At 41.9% G+C, this 15,448-nt stretch overlaps 1 protein-coding gene across 1 annotated transcript in view; it reads right to left on the bottom strand.

The window, feature by feature from the left end:
- GTF2F2 (general transcription factor IIF subunit 2) overlaps positions 1-14,028 on the bottom strand; it is a 156,549-nt gene extending 142,521 nt beyond the window's left edge. The window contains exon 1 of the mRNA XM_029936711.1: positions 13,825-14,028. Coding sequence (XP_029792571.1) covers positions 13,825-13,890 — 66 coding nt within the window. The 5' untranslated portion in view covers positions 13,891-14,028. The remainder of the gene's footprint in view (positions 1-13,824) is intronic.
- Between the last annotated feature and the right edge of the window lie 1,420 nt (positions 14,029-15,448).

The raw sequence follows: 15,448 nt of genomic DNA, 5'->3' as shown, positions 1-15,448 counted from the left end.
TATTTCACAGCCCATCATTACAATCATTCCCTTGCCCCTATCTCCTCCATCATTTAGGCCTGGCAGAAACTTAATCCTCATTAAAGCCAATCTATTGTGCCACTCATTTTATTAATTTGTTGATTTGATTTGTTACTTCTCCACACTGCATTTGAGCAGCTAGAGAAAAACTCAAAGTGATATTAAATAGTCTCAGCTGAAATATATGGCTACTAACATCAGGTAAGCCCTTTGAGATGCTAGGCAATTTAACTCTGTTTGCCTAGTCAGTTCATTCTCCCACTGTAGGTGAGTCACAGGTTCTTTTCACTCCTCAAACCCACAACACCTCTCCCTTCCTCCTCCCTCTGTGCCAATAACCTGACTTCCTCTTCCAACTGGGAAACAGGATCAAGAGGACCTCTACACCTATCAGGTAGCCAACTGCGGATCCTGACTTCCCCTCTAAAAACAATACATGAACAATGGCCAATCCCTCCACGTGTGCACTAAATTTCTTCCCCTGTAGTCTAATCAAGGACATGTTTCCTTCAATTCTACCTTCTCTTTCCTCTCTCATCTACTTAATCACCCCCCATCAGAATGATGTCAATGATGACGTTAACACTAGAGAGCTTACCACATGTGGCGGGAACACTCTTAAGATGTTCCCCAATGATCCTCACTTCCTGATCTCCACAACCCTATGTAATCACCTCTCCTTGAGTGATAAGGGGCCCTGTGACTTGCTTCTGATCAATACAATATAGCAAAGGTGATGGGATGTTACTCTCTCTCCCGTTTGGCTAGGATATTTTATTCGTTTATTTAATTAATTAATTTTTTATTCATTCATTTTTATCTTTTGGCTACAAAATTTGTTAATGTCTATTTTTTTAATAGGCTCCATACTTGGCATTGGACTTGAACTCACAAACCTGAGATCAAGATGAGCGCCTGGGTGGCTCAGTCGGTTAAGCGTCCAGCTTCAGCTCAGGTCATGATCTCATGGTTTGTGGGTTTGAGCCCTGCATCGGGCTCTGTGCTGACTGCTAGCTCAGAGCCTGGAGCCTACTTAAGATTCTGTGTCTCCCTCTCTCTCTCTGACCCTCCCCTGATTGCTCGCTCTCTCTCTCTCTCTCTCTCTCTCTCTCTCTCTCTCTCTCAAAAATAAATAAAAAGCATTAAAAAAAAAAAAAACCAACCCTGATATCAAGAGTCACTCAGTGACTTATCACAACAGTGCACTTCTTAATTCTCATCACCCCCCCTCTGGGAAACCACTGGTTTATTCTCTATAGTTAAGAGTCTATTTCTTGGTTTGTATCTTCTCCCACTTTGTTCATTTGTTTTGTTTCTTAATTCCACACAGGACTGAAATCATATGGTATTTGTCTTTCTCTGATTTGCTTTACTTATTATATTCTCTAGCTCCGTCCATGTCATTCATTGCAAATGGCAAGATTTCATTTTTTTATGGCTGAATAATCCACTGTATATATAAGCACTATACCTTCTTTACCCATTCATCAATCAGTAGACACTTGGATTGCTTCCATATCTTGGCTGTTATAAATAACGCTGCCACAAACATAGGGGTGCACGTATCCCTCTGAATTAGTGTTTTTGTATTGTTTGGGTAAATCCCAGTAGCATGACTGCTGGGTCATAGGGTAGTTCTATTTTTAACTTTTTGAGAAGCCTCCATACTGTTTTGCAAAGTGGCCATTCCCACCAACAGTGCAAGAGAGTTCCTTTTTCTCTAGACGGGATAGTACTTTTCTGTGATTACGTTACGTGAGATGGTGACTTCTATGTTGCTTCCCTGTGTTTTCAGTCTGCACACACTGATAACGTAAGTTGCTATGCTGGGGAGGCCCAGGTGGCAGAAAACTAAGGAGCAGCTCCAGCACACAGGCAGGTAGGAACCATAAACCCTCCGACGGATAACTCTGGGTATCTGAATTCTGCCAATAACAGAAACTTGAAACAATCTCTCCACAGTCACGATTTCGGATGAGAATCCAGCCGTGGCTGACACCATGCCTGTAACCCGGGAGGACTCTGAGGACTCTGAAGCAGGAGACCCAATTAAGCCATGCCAAGACAGAAACCATGAAATCATGCATACATATTGCTTTAAGTTTCTAAGTCTGTGGTAATAATATAGCAACAGGCCATTAATGCATTAAGTGACAAGCTCTCTTCTAAATATTTTATATATATTTAACTACTTAATCTTTACACAATCCTTCACACAATCTCCATTTTGCAAATGAGGAAACTAAGGCACAGAAAGATGAGCAAATTGCTAATTTCAAGATCACACATCTAGTAAGAGCAGAGTCTATAATTCTTTCTGTACAGTGTCCCATTTTTCCACCTCTCTTTCAGCAAAGCTCTTTGAAAGCACTGTCTCTGCTGGCTGACTACAGTTCCTCCCTTGCTTTACACAGGCTTTCCTCTCTACCACTCCACTGAAACTGATGACCCTAGTTACCAAATATCTCCACACTGCCAAGTCAAGGTTTAATCCTCATCTTGAACACCGCTTAGCAATATTTACAAACTAATTGTTTCCTCCTCTTTCAAACACTTTCTTCACTTGGCTTCAAGTCACCACAATCTCCCTTGATTTTCCTCATACTTCGATGGCCTCTCCTTTCTGGTCCCCAAATACCTAGATTCTTATTTTCCTACCCTCTCCTTTAAAGGGTTCTGGTTTCAGTCCTCAGACCTCTTCTCTACCCACACTCAACTATATGTGATCCCATCCAGTCTCGTGACTTTATATACCATCTGCATAATGACAACTCCCAAATTTAGAGCATACCCAGGCTCTCTCTCCAAATCCCAACTTATATATCTAACTGCCTACTCAAACTCTCAATCTGAATATTCACTAGACATTTCAAACTTAAAATATCCATACCAGAACTCTAATTTCTCCATCACAAACATGCTCCTCATGCAGTTCTCCATATCTCAGTAAAGTCAGCTCCATTCTTCCATGGACTCGGGCTGAAACTTTGTGGAGTTACTCTGAATAACTTTTATCTCACATCCCTCATCCAAATGAATGACAGATTCAGTCAGCAACACCTTCAAATCAAATTAGGATTCCAGCCTCTTCTCACCGATTCCAGGGTTACCATCCTAGTGCAAGCCACCATCACTTTTTGTATAATCATGTATAATATTAGCCTCCTAACTGATTTCCTATCTCCACTCTTGTCCACATCTAGCTTATTCTCAATACAGCAGCCAGAGTCATCATCTTAAAACATTAAATCAGATGATGCTGTTCTGCTCAAAGCCTTTCAATTTATTTAATAGACATGTACATAGTGCTTACAATAAGCCAGGTGCTTTTTTTTTAAATGTTTTATTTATTTTTGAAACAGAAAGAGAGCATGAGGGGGGAGGGGCAGAGAGAGAGGGAGACACAGAATCAAAAGCAGGCTCCAGTCTCTGAGCTGTCAGCACAGAGCCTGACACAGGGCTAGAACTCACGAACGTGAGTTCATGACCTGAGCTGAAGTCCTTGGAGGCTTAACCGACTGAGCCACCCAGGCGCCCCAAGCCAGATGCTTTTGTAATCACTTTACAAATGTTCCTTCACTTAATCCTCGTAACAACTCTATTATTATCCCATCTTTGCAGATAAAGAAACTGAGACCAAAGAGTTATTATTTGCCAAGGCCCTCACAATTACTAGTGAAGCCAGGATTTGCCAAGGCCCTCACAATTACTAGTGAAGCCAGTCTAGCTCCATAATCACCACGCCACACTGTCAGCTCCATGGCTACTGGCTCCCCATGTCATTCAGAGTAAAACCCCTATAACGTTGTACATGTTTCAGCCCCATGCTAGTCCACGGCCTCATCATCGCCTTCTACGTCCTCTCACTCACTTGACTCTAACCACACAGACCTGTGAACATTCCCAGCACCTCAAGTCTGAGGGCCTTTGAATTGCTGTTACCTCTGTCTGGTAAATTCTTCTCCCAGGTATTTGGAGGGCATGCCCCCCATAATATCCTTTAGGTCTCTGATCACAGACCAGTTATCAATGAGGTCCTTCCCCCACCCTATTTAAAACAGCATCCTCAGCTACTTTCTATACATTTTACCATATTTCTTTTTCTTTTTCTTCAGAGCACTTATCACGTGCTATACATGTTTGTTTACTGTCTATTCTCCCTCCCCATGAGAAGGTAATCTGCAGAAGGCAGATCCCTAGCAGCAAGAATAGCCTGGCACATACGGAGGAATTATTTTAATGACTGGATATTGAAGAAACATTAGCTAATGTTAATATAATAAAAATGACAGCAGATAACTATGATGGAATTACTGGGATATATCTAGGATACAGAATTTAATTTTAATAAACCTCACTGCCTTCTCAGAGAGAAACCTTATTTCAGAGATCTACCTTAAAATACGGGTGAAGGAAGAAAAATGCCAATAGTGGAATACATCATTTTCCAGTCTGCTAAACAGGTCAGAAGGGTCTCTGATCCAACTGCTCAAGATAACAATTTAGGCCACGAAACAACCAGAAATTCTAAGTGCAGTATATATCATACACTAAAACAAACTGAAGAACCAAATTCAGGGGTGCCTGGGTAGCTTAGTCAGTTGAGTATCCAACTCTTGATTTTGGCTATGGTCATGATCCCAGGGTTGCACTGAGCATGGAGCCTGCTTGAGATATTTTCTTTCTCTCTCTCCCTCCCTCTCTCTCTCTCCCCTCTGCCCCTACCCCACGCTTGCTCTCACTCTCTCTCTTAAAGAAAAAAAAAATCAAATTAATTACAATAATTGTACCTAATACAAAGCAATTGACAACTTAAAAAAAAGAATATGCTTCAGAAGTTAACTGATAAAAATAAGTTTGGAACTCATACTGCATCATCATCAATATAATAAAATTATGAAATTCCCAGGGAAGCCCACCATCTTATTTTAATTCAAAAAAAAATTTTTTTTACATTTATTTATTTTTGAGAGACACAGAGCGTGAACAGGGGAGGGGCAGAGAAAGAGACACAGAACCTGAAGCAGGTTCCAGGCTCTGAAGTAGTGGTCTGCACAGAGCCTGACATGGGGCTCGAACCCATGAACCATGAGATCATGACCTGAGCCAAAGTCGGATGCTCAACCAGCTGAGCCACCCAGGTGCCCCCATCTTATTTTAATTCAAAAGGTTGCCAAAATTCTATACCCTTTCGATGAAAAACTGAATACAATGAAGATAGTATGTCAGTCATATACATATAACTCAACACCAAGAGCTTATGGAAATGAGCTTCCCAGAAGTTCCAGCCCATTAGCATTAAGTCTGAAAAAAGGGAAGGAGATGGGGAAGAAAAACTATTATGTTCCCACGCCTCTAAAAAAACTTTTTTTTTGAAGGGCCTGAAATTTTAAAACATTTTCTTTTCTTTAATTTTTTAATAAAACTGTATATGTTTAAGGTATACAACATGATGATTTAATATACATAGTGAAATGGTTACTACAGTCAAGCTAACATATCATGTCCTCACATAATTCTCTTTTTTAAAAACACCTTAATTCTACTCTCGTACATTTTCCCAAAACACTCTTGTCAACATGTCACTTGTGAGATATGTGTTGTTTCCACCGTCTCCACATTCATTAAAGAAAATTAGATAGAGACAAGATAATAGATACAAAAGGAAATGTTTTCTCAGTTTTCCAAAGACAGTGACAGAAAATGACATGTAAGCAATACTTCCTCAGGGAAATTTCCCTTGACCCCTTAAACTAGATCAAATTCCTTTATTACCCACACTCACAGAACAGTATTCCAGGCTTCAGTATCCTTATCTGTCGGTAACCGTTCTTACAAAAACTAATATTTGACTGATGTCTGTCTCCTGCGGTAGACCATAAATCCTAGTTTACAGAGCACGGCCACGTCTGTTTCTGCTCACATAACATACTCTGAGCTTGGCACAATGATCAGCAATCGAAGCTTGTGGGATGAATATACCCGCCCACCTGTTCAATCCTGGCAGGCAGAGTCCTAAGGTCAACCATGACTTTGGAGCTGATGCGCTAAGGTGACATGTATAGAGATTACTCCCCTAGCTTCTCTGCCAACTGTGCTTCAGCAAATGTCTAGTTCCCCAACTACTAGTCTCCAAACCCTATTTCTCCCAGACAAGCAAATTAAGGGCACTGTAACGGACACTGTAAGTACAACCATTTCCCCATTTAGGACCAAAGGCCTTATCCTCCCAGCTACTGGGAGTGTGGCCACAAGATAGCCCCTAGCTGTTAGCCCTCTTTCACATTGCCTTCACTGAAGAAAGGCCCTTTTGCCAAGTTCATACACCCTTCCTGGGACAAACCACATGCAATGATTGGTCAATATAGGGTATACCTCACCCCAACTCAGGACACCTGGAGGGCTCCCTATGGAATCATCCTCAGCTTTCCAAGAGACTGCATCATACTCTGTGCCCAATCATGTTTAAGTCTTTTTCCTTCCACAGGTGATGATCACAAGAGCACTCCCTAGTAAACCTAAACATTTCAGAATCAGCTTCCCAGGAAATCCACCTATGACAAGCAGCTTTTATTCCCATGTTTTCTTGAAGATCACCATATGGAGCTGACAAAATCCAAGTCACAGATATGAAATCCCCATATCACCTCTATTCCCCAGGGAGATAACTCATAAAAGAGACCCAAGCTACATAAAAGACATTTCCTATCTTGGCATATAAAGAGACCTAAATTTCTGGTTTTAAGTTGATTTATTTATTCTGAGACAGAGAGTATGCACGCACACAGTGTCCATCGGAGAAGGGCAGAGAGGAATGGGGTGAAAGAAACCCAAACAGGCTCTGCACACAGAGTCCTATTCAGAGTCCTATCTCACAAACCACATCATGACCTGAGCCTGAATCAAGAGCCAGGTGCTTAACCAACTGAGCCATCCAGGCACCCCAAGAGATCTAAATTTAAATCACTCTACCATGGTTGAGTAAAATGACCTCCTGAAGCTTCAATTTCATCATCTGAAAAACATAGATAATAAGTATCTACTTCACACGTTTGCTTTGTATAAAATATTAGGTATATGTGAAAGGTAAGTTGCTTTTCTCCTGCAAGGTTAGGGGTTATCATCCACTCCAGTTTCATCTCCCTCTGGTACATAGCTTTCTCTCTGGACACAAATGTCCAATGGTTTACCTATCTATTATAAAAACAAAGAAGCTGTGCTTGCTGGCATTTGAGTCGCTGAATGAAAGACCTAATATTCACAGAGGATGATGTGCATCTCTTCTGTCCTAATCCTCTCCTCCAAACAGTACTCAAAATGCCTTAAAGAGGAAGACTGTGCAGAAACACATCTTTCCCCTGGCTAGAAAGGTGTTGCTTAGATCTACACTAGCCCTTCTCAATACTTCCACTTGTTCTTCTCCAAAAAAGAGGTAACATTTGTTATAATTCAGGCCTCAGTATGATGTGCATTACTTACAAAAATCCCACCACTCCTAATAACCTTGTCAGTTTTATCTCCTCCTCTTCCCCATCATGTACCTTACCCTCCAGCCAACCACAACTAGAGATGATTTTTTCAGAAGTCTAAATATGGAAGCCAAACAAAAACTATGCTAAAATATTTTTAAACAGTCTACAATTTATAAATCATGATCTGGTGTAAGGTGTGTAGTAGCGGTGTGACCAGTAGGCAAGCTAACAGTAGCACAGACTGGGCAACAGGTAATGCAAACTACAAAGGACGAGCTCCCTGACAAGGTAAAAATTGTGACTTTATGTTTTAGCAGATGACATCTATCAAAAAGTTAAATCCAATCATGTCTATTACCTATCAAAACTCATTTGGGTTGGGGCACCTAAGTGGCTTAGTCGGTTGAGAGTCCGACTTTGGCTCAGGTCATGATCTCACAGTTCACGGGTTTGAGCCCTGTGTCGGGCTCTGTGCAGAACGCTAGCTCAGAGCCTAGAGCCTGGAGCCTGCTTCGGATTCTGTGTCTCTTTCTCTCTCTGCCCCTCCCCGGTTCACGCTCTGTGTCTCTCTTGTCTCTTAAAAATAAATAAATGTAAAAAAAAAATTTTTTTTTAAAAACCTCATTTGGATCATTAGTCTCTTGTAGTCTCTTGAAGATTTTCAGAACCCCAGAAATAGCATTTCATTAAGCCAGAGCAGTACAGGTACTGGATGTTCTGGGACACATTCTACTACATTTGCTTTTTCCTGAACACAACTCTTAGTTCTCTCAAGCCCTGTTGGAAGTTTTTTCTAAATGATCTATTCCATAAGCTCTTCTTAAATGTAACCTTCCTATGAAGCCTTCACTATTCCAGCCAGAAAAACAACTATTTTTTTCCTACTCAAAACTCTAAGAGACCTTATGTGTATATACCCTACTGTATTTATCCTGTTTTATGCCTTTGTAGTGATGTAATTATACAAGATGCCCCATAAACTTTGAGATACTCTAGAAAGAAATTTACATATTTTGCAGCACATGATCCTCAAAGAACAGAACTCAAAATATTAATTATAATAAGAAATATTAACATATAGAGAAAAGACCCGAATTATCTTTTTCAGTTTATTTATTGAGACAGAGAGAGAATGAGTGGGGAAGGGCCAGGGGGAGAATCCCAAATAGGCTCTGCATTGTCAGTGCAGAGCCTGATGACACAAGGCTCAACACCATGACCATAAGATCATGACCTAGCCAAAATCAAGAGTCAGTCTCCTGGGGCACCTGGGTGGCTCAGTCAGTTAAGCAGCCACTTTGGCTCAGGTCATGATCTCATGGTTCGTGGGTTCAAGCCCTGCAATGGGCTCTATGCTGACAGTTTAGAGCCTCCCATTTCAGATTCTGTCTCTCTCCCCCTCTCTCTCCCCCCCCCCACTCACATACACTCTGTTTCTCAAAAATAAATAGATGTTAAAAAAAACAGTAGAAAATTTATGAAGGAAATTGAAGACGACACAAAGAAATGGAAAAATATTCCATGCTCATGGATCGCAAGAATAAAATTGTTAAAATGTCATTATTATCCAAAGCAATCTACACATTCAATGCAATCCCAATCAAAATTGAACTAGCATTCTTTGCAAGACTAGAACAGACAATCCTAAAATTTGTATGGAACCACAAAAGTCTCTGAATAGCCAAAGTAATGTTGAAGATGAAAACCAAAATGGGAGGCATCACAATCCCAGACTTCAACCTGAAGTACAAAGCTGTCATCATCAAGACAGTATGGTATTGGCACAAAAACAGACACACAGACCAATGGAATATAATAGAGCACCCAGAACTGGACCCACACATGTATGGCCAATTAACCTTTGACAAAGCAGGAAAGAGTATCCAATGGAAAAGCCAGCCTCTTCAACAGGTAGTGCTGGGAGAACTGGACAGCAACATGCAGAAGAATAAAACTAGACCACTTTCTTACACCATACACAAAAGTCAACTCAAAATGAATGAAGGACCTGAATGTGAGACAGGAAACCATCAAAACCCTAGAGGAGAAAGCAGGAAACAGTCTCCTTGACCTCAACCGCAGCAATCTCCTACTTGACACATCCCCAAAGGCAAGGGAATCAAGAGCAAAAATGAACTATTGGGACCTCATCAAGATAAAAAGCTTCTGCACTGAAAAGGAAACAATCAATATAACTAACAGGCCACTGATGGAATGGGAAAAGATAGTTGCAAACGACATATCGGATAAAGGGCTAGTATCTAAAATCTATAAGGAACTCACCAAACTCCACACCCGAAAAACAAATAATCCAATGAAGAAATGGGCAGAATGGTGCACCTGGGTGGCTCAGTCAGTTGAGAATCTGACTTTGGCTCAGGCCCTGATCTCACAGTCTGTGAGTTTGAGCCCCACACTGGGCTCTGCGCCAACAGCTCAGAGCCGGAAGCCTGCTTCAGATTCTGTGTCTGGCCATTTGTAACAACATTGATGGAACTCAAGGGTGTTTTGCTAAGTGAAATAAGTCAGGCAGAGAAGGACAGATACCTTATGTTTTCACTCATAAGTGGAACAGGAGAAACTTAATAGAAGACCATGGGGGAGGGGAAGGGGAAAAAAAAGTTGGGGAGAAGGAGAGAAGCAAACCATGGGAGACTCTTGAATACTGAGAACAAACTGAGGGCTGGAGGGGTAGGAGGAAAGGGGAAGGGGGGTGATTGGCATGTGGGAGGGCACTTGCTGGGATGAGCACTGGGTGTTACAGGAAACCAACTTGACAATAAACTATAAAAGGAAAAAAAACATTAAAAAAAGAGTCAGACACTTAACCAACTGAGCCACTCAGGCGCCCCAAGACTTGAAATTGGTATGTAATTCTATTCACAAATTCTGACTGGATGAAAACAAAGACATACTTTCTAAGTAATATGTTATATTTTAATATCACACAAGGAAAGCTGAAAATCTAACTGACCATTACAATTTGATGTATTCACATAATTTATTTCTAAAACTCAGAGATGACAACCCAAGTATGCTCAATGGGCATGGAAATCACTCTGGATACTAAGGCTGCTGCAAATGAAACAAATTCAAAACATCTGAGAGCTGTGCAAATCAAACCTCACTGTCTACTGTTTCTCCTTTAATGGAGCAGAAACAAAAGTTGTCAAAGGGAAAGCCTGTGTGGCTGCAGTTGGTTAAGCGTCTGACTCTTGATTTCAGTTCAGGTCAGGATCTCACGGTTCATGAGTTCGATTCCCACTTTAGGCTCTGCATCGGCAGTGTAGAACCTGGTCAAGATTCTCTGTCTCCCTCTCTCTCTCTCTGCCGCTCCCCTACTTGTTTTCTACATATCTCTCTCAAAATAAATAAATAAATAAATAAATAAATAAATAATAAATTTTTTAAGTTGTCAAAGAGAGAACATGAGTAGACTTTAGAGCAGAAAGCATTTGCTAGCATTTCTCATCATTTTTCAGAGGTAAATTTGTAACGGACAAGAACTGGCAAGAAAGTCCTTTCACACCTTGTGCAAGCTTTTTATTTTCTTCAATATATAAGATTAGAAAAAGAAGATACACTGCATACCAAGTTGACAGGAAGAAACTGTGATACTGCAAACAATAAGTAATCTAACAACTACCTTTACAAAACAAGAACAGGGGCACTTGGATGGCTTAGACGGTTGAGCATCTGACTTTGGCTCAGATCCTGACCTTGCGGTTTCTGAGTTTTAGCCCGACGTCAGGCTCAGTGCTGACAGCTCAGAGCCGGGAGCCTGCTTTGGATTCTGTGTCTCCCTCTCTCTCTGTCCTCCCCAGCTTGTGGTCCATCTTTCTGTCTCTCAAAAATAAATAAACATTAAAAAAATTATGTGAGAGAACACTTAACATTTTTAAAATTTCATTTTATTAAAAAAATTTTTTTGTCTTTATTCTATTTTGAGAGGGAGGGGCAGAGAGAATGGGAGACACAGATCAGATTCTGAAATAGGCTGCAGGCTCCACACTGTCAGCACAGAGCCCAATGTGGGGCTCGAACCCACAAACCATGAAATCATGACCTGAGCCAAAGTCAGATGATTAATCAACTGAGCCACCCAGGTGCCCCTTAAATTTCATTTTAGATTGTATTCTTTCACATCCTCACTTAGTCACCAAACCCCAACAATTTTTACTGAGAAAGTTTCCCGAACTCCTCAGACTTATCACTGATGCTGTGAAAATTTAAAATTTTTACTCTGCTTATCTTCCTCTCAAGCCTCCCCCCAACCCCCCTGAATTATTTGCATCCTTTCCTTACTCAAAACCCTCCAAAAGGTTCCTCACTTCCTATAGACTAAAGTTAAGACATACCTGAGTATGTGTTCCCAAACTTTTTTCCACAAACACTCTGATCTAAGCATATTAATCTCCTTTGTTTTACAGGACACACCATGTTAACAAGCATTTTCAGCCTTGCACTTCTGTTCCACTCTCCATAATACACTATACTAATGCCTCAGTCCACTCATCCAAATCATGTAAGGTAAACAGTATTCACTGAGCATTTACTGTGCTCCAAGAACTAATGCATCATCTCAAGTTCCAGTATTTTTTTGAGCTCTTTCAATCTGCAGGGGAGATCTCCTCCTTAATAATTCTCCTCCATTGGGTGTGCAGTAGGAAAATACAGTAGGAGAAATTTACCCGAGGCTTTTAGGTCATACTATGAGAAATCAAATAAGCACCAGAGAGTAAAGCTGGAGTTGAGGAGTAAAAAATAAGAGACTGTTCATTCATTCATTCCATATCTGTTGAGCAATTACATGTGCCAAACACAATTCTGGTTGAGACAGGAAAGGATTCCATCTTCATGGAATGTGACTAAGTGCAAGCACATATGGACCAGCACTAGAGAGAAGGTGATAACCAACAGTGAACACGTGATACACAATCACTTTAGACTGCAACAAGTGCTTTGAAAACTATAATAAAGGTCTGCTATGCTAGCAGCTGATCATAAGGGAGCTATTTTAGATTTTTGCGTTTGTTTTTTATTTTTGAGAGACAGAGAGAGACAGCAAGAGCAGGGGAGGGTCAGAGGGAGAGAGGGAGACACAGAATCTGATGCAGGCTCCAGGCTCTGAGCTAGCTGTCAGCACAGAGCCTTATGCCGGGCTCGAACCCAGGAACCGTGAGTTCACGACCTGAGCCAAAGCCAGATGCTTAACCGGCTGAGTCACCCTGGCGCCCCATGGTAGCTATTTTAGAGAGGTGGACAGGAAGCGCCTCTCAGTTAACTGATGAAAACTCAGCAATGTGATAAAACTTTAAAAAAAAATCAACAAATCAAAGATCCTACATTTCAGACCATCATTATCACATTTTGAACGTACATATGTCTCATAAAACTTCCCTAAAAGACAACACTCCGCAGTACAAAAAAGTGAAGCAAAGAAATAAACTTTAAAAATTTGGGGGGCGCTTAGGTGGGTCAGTCGGTTAAGCGCAGGTCTCTAGATTTTGGATCAGGTCATGATCACACGGTTCCTGAGTTCCAGCCCTGCCACCGGCTCTGCGCTTGACAGCCCCCAGCCAGCTTGGGATTCTTTCTCTCCCACTCTCTGCTCCTCCCCTGCTTGCGCGCGCTCTCGCTCTCTCAAAATAAATAAACTTTAAAAAAAAAAAAAAGAGAAAGAGAAGAAAAAGAAAAGCACAAATACTGGGCTCACTCAGGGCTAATCAAGATTTGCTGTCTTTACAAAAAAAAACCACTATTGACGGCGGTGCTCTAAAAGAACACTCCAATTCAATGGCCTCTCCTTCCGTGAGTTGAGCTCTCTCAGCTCTCCACAAAACTCCAATATGGGCCATCAACCTAAAAGAACACGGTAAGGACCAACAGGGACCCGTTCTACTTTCTGGCCTAGGAAGCTGTACAAAAGCTTTCACTCAACTTTTTTTTTTTTCCACTCAACTTCTTTATACAGACTCATGACTAAAATCACTTTCGCCCAAGAAGATACGGAAATTCTTCAGTGTGGGGTAAAACACACCACTCGAGTCAGAGAACGCCTGGACAGGACCCCATAAAAACTAAATGGTGGGAAAACGAATCCGTTCCAGGCGGGTTCCGACTCTTGATCGTCTCAAAAACCCTGGAAGTCTCTCTCAACTAATTTCCTCGTCTGCAAACTAGCAGCACAACGACTCCTGCCTTCGAAGATATGCGTAGCTCTAACGAGATAGCTGTACGAAACTTTAAAGGATGCACGGAGTGGGACAGTCTCAAGTCATTTAAACTACTTAAACTAGGAAGAGCGCAAGCCGGAGCCGCGCGAACACACCTTGACTAGCCATACGCCGGTGTTCTGTTTGGCGCCGGTCAAATCGAGTTCCCCACGTTCGGCCATGGGTCTATTGACAGTAGCGGCGAACGGACCAGAACAGCAGCCCGGCAGGCTGGGGTCCTGCGGCACGAAGGACCGGAGAACCTGGCAAGCCGAGGCCCAGGGACTGACTGTGAAGAAGCAGAGCCCACCCGCCAGGATATAGGGAATCCCCGGAAAGAGAAACACGCCGCTGGGAGGCGGGAACTGCGCCTGCGCACTGCCACCGCCCGTATGGTGCGCTGGCGTGGACAAACTTCCTGGTTAGGTGCCTTCTTGAATGGGCGTGGTTATTGTAGCTGCTTGTGCCTTAATGATAAATACACAGGGTGGGCTGAGACAAAATGTCCGCAATACATTTAAAGACCAGGTCAGCATAAGTGAAAGAAGACAGCATCAAAACAGAAAAATGGGGTTCAAAGAGACAAGGACTGTAAATTTATGTCCAACCCTGGCCAAGGGAAAAGAAACATTTTTGGAGGACAGGGTCAGAGTAATAAAAAGATGAGTTAATTAGCACACGTGGGCACTGCGATCGGACTGTGTAGCCCAGGGTATACTGAATACATTGTTTGTAAACCCGAAAAAGAAAATAAGAGTGTCTCAAGTGAGAGACTACTCTGAGCACTTCCAATTAAACAAGGAGAGAGCACCCCTTTGAGACTTCAAATCCCAGAGTCCATATAATTAGGTCAATTACAATTACAGTATTTAACCTGATTGTTAAATACCCAGGCTTAAATAGTTTCCTCTCCTGCCTCTAGCATAAAATTCAATCCTCTTTACAAAGGCCTTCCTAATTTGGTCCCTGCCACTCAATCTATCACACATCCTGTAATGTCCAAGATTTCAGTATCACCCCAAAACCCGAAACCGCCAGGGAGACCAAGTCACACATGTAAAAGCAAAGGGCATTTATTATTACGGCTTAGGCTTGCCAGGCCTAAGTTATGTCTCACAGCCTTCACCAACGCAGGGGATCCGTACTGAGAGCCCCGAACAAGGGCTGAGTAGGGTTTTTATGGGGTTGGGAAGGGAGAGTTACAAGAAATTGTGAAATCCAGTCATTATTGTATAACAGCATTGGCAGCAACTTTAACCATACACATTGTTCAGAGCGTTCAGTACTCTTGGTGGGACCCAATCGCAACATTTAGGGTATCTTTGAAATTAACCAATCACAGAGCGAGTTCAGGGTCTTGTTTGGTGACTATCGGGTTAACTTTAACATTAGGTAACAGGGTCCTATTTAAAGTTCCCATCTGCAAGCCTTACCCTTAGGAATGTGGGGAGAGGTAGCTGGCCTTTCCTGATTGGATATTGCAAAGTGGTCTCCTGCTCTAGGCAATGTGTAACTGCCTAATAGTTCCTGAGAGACTGACCCTTAGACCTTCTAGTTTAGAGGGGGACCTCTGTCATGGAGTCTGTTAGGTCAGACTTTGTCCTTACAATCCAACCCACACCCAACCATCAGACCTCCCAAACAGGTCAGGATCTTCTTCCTCACTTATTTCAGAGCCTCTGCACACTGGATGCCCTTTACTCCTAGAGAGATGCCCTATTCTTCCCTTACCCTTATTCT

The sequence above is a fragment of the Suricata suricatta genome, chromosome 4, assembly GCF_006229205.1.
Source record: "Suricata suricatta isolate VVHF042 chromosome 4, meerkat_22Aug2017_6uvM2_HiC, whole genome shotgun sequence".
In the NCBI taxonomy this organism is placed as follows: Eukaryota; Metazoa; Chordata; class Mammalia; order Carnivora; family Herpestidae; genus Suricata; species Suricata suricatta.
This window is presented reverse-complemented; position numbering and strand designations above follow the sequence as displayed.